This window comes from Glycine soja, chromosome 20, assembly GCF_004193775.1.
Source record: "Glycine soja cultivar W05 chromosome 20, ASM419377v2, whole genome shotgun sequence".
In the NCBI taxonomy this organism is placed as follows: Eukaryota; Viridiplantae; Streptophyta; class Magnoliopsida; order Fabales; family Fabaceae; genus Glycine; species Glycine soja.
Window position 1 is genome coordinate 34,497,707 of NC_041021.1, and position 6,203 is coordinate 34,503,909.

Consider the following 6,203-nt stretch of genomic DNA (forward strand, 5'->3'; position numbering starts at 1 on the left):
GCGCCTCATGGGATTCCCCCTTATGGTATTCATGAAACACAAACGGTAATGCGACTATTTTTTCGACAACCAAGCCACTATGAGTATTCAGATAAAATTATCAAATTCGAAATTATGGAACTGAAAACCAACGATGACATGCTAAAGGTGTTAGTGCAGTCTAACTATTGGAAAACATTTGGGCCAATAGAAATTTTAGTTGTTTTTAGTAAACATGTAATGGAAATGGAAGACGACGTGTCCTTGTCGCAAAATTAGCATTACTTAGTTGTAGTATTTCATGCAAATTTTATTTCTTTCCACTATGTTGAAGTTAATGTAATGTTTGAATTCATGTTCATTACCGTATGATGATTATTTTATGTTCATAGTTTACCTAAATCAACATATTCGTTAAATTAAAATGATAACAGTGGGACCAGAAAATAAATTTGTTGGTAAATAAAAGAGTATAGAAAGATAAAAAACAAAGAGAGTAAATATAAAATAAAAAAATAACTCCCCATCTATGAACTAAATAAAAAACAAAGACAGTAAATAAAAAATAAAAAACAAAGAGACTAAATAATAAATAAAAAAAATTTGTGATCATACTACTTGTATGAAATTAAAATCCCATGTTGGTCTCAACGTCAATTTAAAAAAAATCAAACTAATTGTTTTATGTAAACTAATTTATCTTATAACTTTGTAAATGCGTAATAAAAGTTGTCAAATGCAAATAATTGTATATACACATTTTTTAATTTCATAATCTTACTATTTCATTTAATTACAAATATTATCATAATTAATTATTAATTAATAATTTAAATTGAAAATAATTTTTAAATGAATTAAAAATAAATTAAATTAAAAGTGATTTAAAAATGATGTGATTTATGTTTGAATGTTTTTATAATAAAATCAAATGAAAAATAATATTGATGAGATAGAAATGAGGTAGTTAGCTTCAAAATAGTTTTTAGTAAGAGAATAAGAAAAAAAAATCTAAATTAGTACATCCATATTGTATTATTTCAAATTAGTTTTTAGTTGTTTGCTTCAATTTGGACTCACATTCATACTATTTCGACAAATTTGGAATGAATTTGGAATCAAGTAATTTAAAAATAAGATTTAAACAAAAACACTAATATTATAAACCAAAATAACTTAAAATATACAAAATGTTCAGTAAAAAAACTAAATGTTTTCAAATACAAGAAAACTATATACATCACCCAAATATGATAATATAAAATGTGTAAAGAAACTATGCCTCATCTGTGCGCCGCCTACGTCGAGACCTCGCATACACAATGCAGTCTTCTGTGACACCCCTGGCAATCCTAATGCATTCTTCCATGACCTCGTGTGTCTCTGTGCCTGCCTTGACTATCCTAAGGTTGAGATGACACTCCAACCTTTCAGCAATCGCATGGCAAGCCTCCTGCGAAATAGAAAACAAACAAATTAGACAAATTAGTATTAAAATAATTGACGTAAATGACATTTGATACAACTAAGCAAATAGTAACACTTACCACTGCATGTCTGGGCTGCTCCACATAAGAATGGGCATGTGTCGATGTTGTTGCTGGCTCTGGGACCTGAGGGATACGTGTTGGATCAAGTGGTCTCAGACTAATTAAAAAGGGGGGGTTGAATTAATTATTAATGTGTCTTGACTAATTAAAAATTATCCTTCTTAATATTACTATATTCAATTAGGCTTTACTACTAAGTTATGAGGAAGTAAAGAACAAAAACAATAACTTAGACAAAAGTAAAGCGGAAATAAAAGTACACAACGGAAAAGTAAAGAGTGTAGGGAAGAAGAAGACAAACACAAGATTTATACTGGTTCGGTCACAACCCGTGCCTACATCCAGTCTACAAGCAACCATCGGTTCTTGAGATTTCCAATAACCTTGTAAAATCCTTTACAAGCAAAGATCCACAAGGGATGTACCCTCCCTTGTTCTCTTTGAACAACCAAGTGGATGTACACTCCACTTGAACTGATCCACAAGAGATGTACCCTCTCTTGTTTCAGTATAACAATCCAAGTAGATGTACGTTCTACTTGTACCACAAAGGATGTACGCTCCAATGTGTTAAGACAAAGAATTCTTAGGCGGTTAGTCCCTTGAATCTTTGTAAGGGGAAACAAAAGATATCTCAGGTGGTTAGTCCTTTGAAATCTTTTGTCAAGAGGGAGAAGGGAAGAAACAAAAGAATTCTCAGGCGGTTAGTCCTTTGAATCTTTTGACAAGAGAAAGAAGGGAATGAAGAAGAAGAAAAGCACAAGTTTTTGGATAATGAACTTTTCTTAAAAGAGAAAGTATTGAACAAAAACTCTATGAAAGAAATCTGTTATGCATAAAAGGAAAATCAGTTTTTGAAATTCGTGCCATGGTCACATATTTATAATCATTTGATGACTCAAATTAAAGTTTGTGACTCTTGGCAATTTCTTTAAAACTAGTCACTTTAAGAGTTGTGACTTTTGTGAAAACTAGTTACTTAAAAAGTTGTGACTTTTGAAAAAAAATCTTCAGAAACATGTCACTTTAAGAATTGTGACTTTTGGTAATTTATTTTTCGAAATTAGTCACTAGTAATCGATTATCATCATAGTGTAATGGATTACACATCAATAGATGTGACTCTTCATGTTTAAATTTGAAAATCAAAACGTTTAGAAACACCGGTAATCGTTTACAAGTATTGTGTAATCGATTACACAAGTTTGAAATGATTTGAAAAAGATATCTCAGGCGGTTAGTCCTTTGAAATCTTTTGTAAGAAACAGAAGATATCTCAGGCGATTAGTCCTTTGAAATCTTTTGTCTAGAGGGAGAAGGGAAGAAACAAAAGAATTCTTAGGCGGTTAGTCCTTTGAATCTTTTGACAAGAGAGAAGGAATGAAGAAAAAGAATAGCACAAGTTTTTGGTCAATAAACTTTTCTTGAAAGAGAAAGTATTGAAAAAAAAACTTTTAGAAAGACGAAGGAAATATGTTATGCATAAAAGGAAATCAGTCTTTGAAATTCGTGCCATGGTCACGTATTTATAATCATTTGATGACTCAAGTTAAAGCTTGTGACTCTTGGCAATTTCTTTAAAACTAGTCACTTTTTAAAAGTTGTGACTCTTTTGAAAACTAGTCACTTTAAAAGTTATGACTTTTGAAAAACTCTTCAAAAACAAGTCACTTTAAGAATTGTGACTTTCGGTAATTTATTTTTCGAAATTAGTCGCTGGTAATCGATTACCATCATAATGTAATCGATTACACATCAACAAATGTGACTCTTCATGTTTAAATTTGAAAATCAAAACGTTTAGAAACACTGGTAATCGATTACAAGTATTGTGTAATCGATTACACAAGTTTGAAATGATTTGAAAAAGTTTTATCACAAGTTGTGACTCTTGAAATTTGAAATCTAACATTTTAAAACATTGGTAATCGATTACATGATTATGGTAATCGATTACAGCTTTGTAAATCAGTTTTGAAAAGAATGTTGGCTATTGGTAATCGATTACTGCCTTCTGGTAATCGATTACCAGAGAGTAAAACTCTTTGGTAAAAGATTTTTCTTTTTGAAAAATTCTTGTGCTATTCAATGTTTTGAAAAACTCTTTTAATACTTATCTTGATTGAGTCTTCTCTTGATTCTTGAATCTTGAGTCTTGATTCTTTACTTGAATCTTGAATCCTTGAATCTTGAGTCTTGATTCTTTATTTGAATCTTGAATCTTGATCTTGATTATTCTTTGAAACTTGTTTGACTCTTGATTCTTTGGCATCATCAAAATACTCTTCGAAGGCATTGCTTCCACAATATGTGGCTCCACAAATGAGGCATCATGCATCGCAGGTGGATCTCACGGCGGATCTGATGGTTGTGTCACGGTCATGAATGGATGAGAAATGACAAAGAACCAGTCCATGTACTTAGGCGCACACTAACTTGGCACAAGACATATCTCACCTGCTGGCACAAGATGGTCTGAGTAGTGCATCCACCTGTAGTCTATTTCTTCAAATGACACCCATGAATTGACAGCTTCTACAAGGATACTTTGGACGTATCCGAATCAGTGCATGACCCTCTCTGGTCGGTGTTTGACGGCAACGAGTCCCCAACGGAGCTGACCAGAAAAGCATGAAATCAAATGAAACTCCTAAATGGCTCGATGCTCCCCATAAGGCATCTAGCAGACATAATGAATCCTAAGTCGATGCAGACGCTGCCTGTACGTCGCTGTAGATATGGACTTCGCAATCGCCTTCGTAGCAATCCACCGACATAGACGTGGTGACACCTCATCATAGTCCGGATCAGCCATGCACTCCGCAAGTGACGGAAAGTGCTCATATATCCAACACTATAAACATTACACGAAAATCATACAAATTTCAAATGAACGTCTTAAATACCCTATTTAAAACATTGTTGTAATTAACTTATGAAAAACATATTAATTACCTGTAAGAGAGTGATGTAACCAATAACCTGTTGGCTGCGTTGATACAAGCATCATTCAAATGATCGTACATATGCACTAAGGTAGCAGCTCCCCATGCATAGCTCCCACTCTGACTCAGGTCACGCAGAGCGTCTAAGAAGACAACATGAACATGGGTTGCACTCTTGTTAACAAAAAGAGTGCAACCTAGAAGATGAAGAAGATAGGCACGAGCTGCAATTGTCCAATGTTCGCCCTGACATCTGCTCTGATATATATCTCGTAGCCAAGATAGGCATACGTATGGTCCATGACAATGTGCTATCTCGGCCCTGGCTTCCTCTCCAGAGACCTCTAGTAACTCAACCAACATCAACACCGCCTCGTCGATGTGCAGAGGCTGGAATGTATGGAAGGCACCAACAATGGGAAGATGAAGAAGAGACGCCACATCATCCAGGGTGATACTAACCTCCCCCACGGGAAAAAGGAAACTGCTAGTCTCCCTGTGCCACCTCTCCATAAACGAGGATATAAGTCTCCGATCGCCAGTGTCTACTGAACACGCGATCAAATGACTTAGTCCTGTGGCAGCAACTAGGTCCTCAATCTCAAGAGCAGGCCTATCAAATTTTTGCACCTTCCTCCCATGGGAGGATAACTTCAATTCAAGACGGTCCTGAATTAAAGTATCAAGGAATAGACACTATGTTAACATAATAATTTAAAGGAACACAAATTTCAATAATAACAGATACTTAACAAATAAGTTAACTTGAAAATTATAAATACCTCTTCGTTCCATACCCTAACTACAACATGGTCAGCATACTCCGTAAGCACTGATGGGTCACGTGGCCCACCTAGAAAACCGTCTACATCATCAGCAGCGTCTGCACCAGGTGCATGTACGTCTACAGCTACCACAGGCTCATCTGTAGTGACCACAGGCTCATCTTCAGTGACCATAGGCTCATCCTCGGCAACAGGGGCAGCTTCCTGTTGCCTACGTGCCGATGCTGTAGGCCTTCACCGCTGGGGAGCATCATTTGAATCATGACGATCCTCTCTCCCCAGAGTTCTTCTAATAACCCTTCCTAAGGCACGACCTAAGTCTCTAGTCTTAACCATGATCTGCAAATGTCTACCACAAATTTCATCACTAAACCACACAAATTCATCACAATATTAACTTGTTCAGTTTCTTGTCCTACATTTGTCATAATGCTATATTTATTTATTTATTATTTAAAAAAATGTGAAAGGCCATGTTTGGTGTTTGGTATCAAACAAGTTCACAATAAGGTTGAATTGAAATGCTCCCAATTTGGCAGTTCAGTTTCTTGTCCAACATAACATGTAAGGGATGGGAAGAATTCTTGAAAATAATAGCATTTGTCAACTACTCAACTTTGTCGAAACATGCCAGAGGGATACTGGTTCTCAAAATTTTGGTTTGAGGGTGAAGAAGACAAATATGGGCTTATTTGTCTTTACTTCAATAAATAATGTTACCCAAATGATCATTTTTTGTTGGGTTCTCAAGTCCACCAATGTTTTTATGTCCAATTGATTTTGTTGTCATATTGTTATATGACTTGTTAGTCATATGACTGAATCTTTTATTTATTTGGTTCTGCCAAAAGTTGCTATGTGTATATCTCTCTTGGTCTATTACAATATTAGCTGAGTTGGCATATTCAAGTTTAATTGTTATGTGCTTTCTATTGGTCCAAGTC

At 34.9% G+C, this 6,203-nt stretch overlaps 1 protein-coding gene across 1 annotated transcript; it reads right to left on the reverse strand.

Annotated features, from left to right (window-relative positions):
- Positions 1-1,255: 1,255 nt before the first annotated feature.
- Positions 1,256-5,433, reverse strand: LOC114402030 (protein MAIN-LIKE 1-like). The gene is made up of 6 exons (XM_028364578.1): positions 5,257-5,433; positions 4,766-5,143; positions 4,256-4,383; positions 4,077-4,146; positions 1,527-1,592; positions 1,256-1,432 (listed from the first exon to the last, which is right to left on the reverse strand). The coding sequence occupies exons 1-6, from the start codon at positions 5,431-5,433 to the stop codon at positions 1,256-1,258; spliced, it is 996 nt and encodes a 331-aa protein (XP_028220379.1).
- Positions 5,434-6,203: the final 770 nt, after the last annotated feature.

Bases quoted from the DNA above. Each gene is read 5' to 3' on its own strand.
- LOC114402030 (XM_028364578.1), bottom strand. From the start codon at position 5,433: ATGGTCACTGAAGATGAGCCTGTGGTCACTACAGATGAGCCTGTGGTA. The intron at 4,147-4,255 runs GTACAGGCAGCG...TTTTCTGGTCAG, and splicing joins AAGTCCATATCTACAGCGAC to CTCCGTTGGGGACTCGTTGC. The intron at 1,433-1,526 runs GTAAGTGTTACT...TCTATTTCGCAG, and splicing joins AGCAGCCCAGACATGCAGTG to GAGGCTTGCCATGCGATTGC.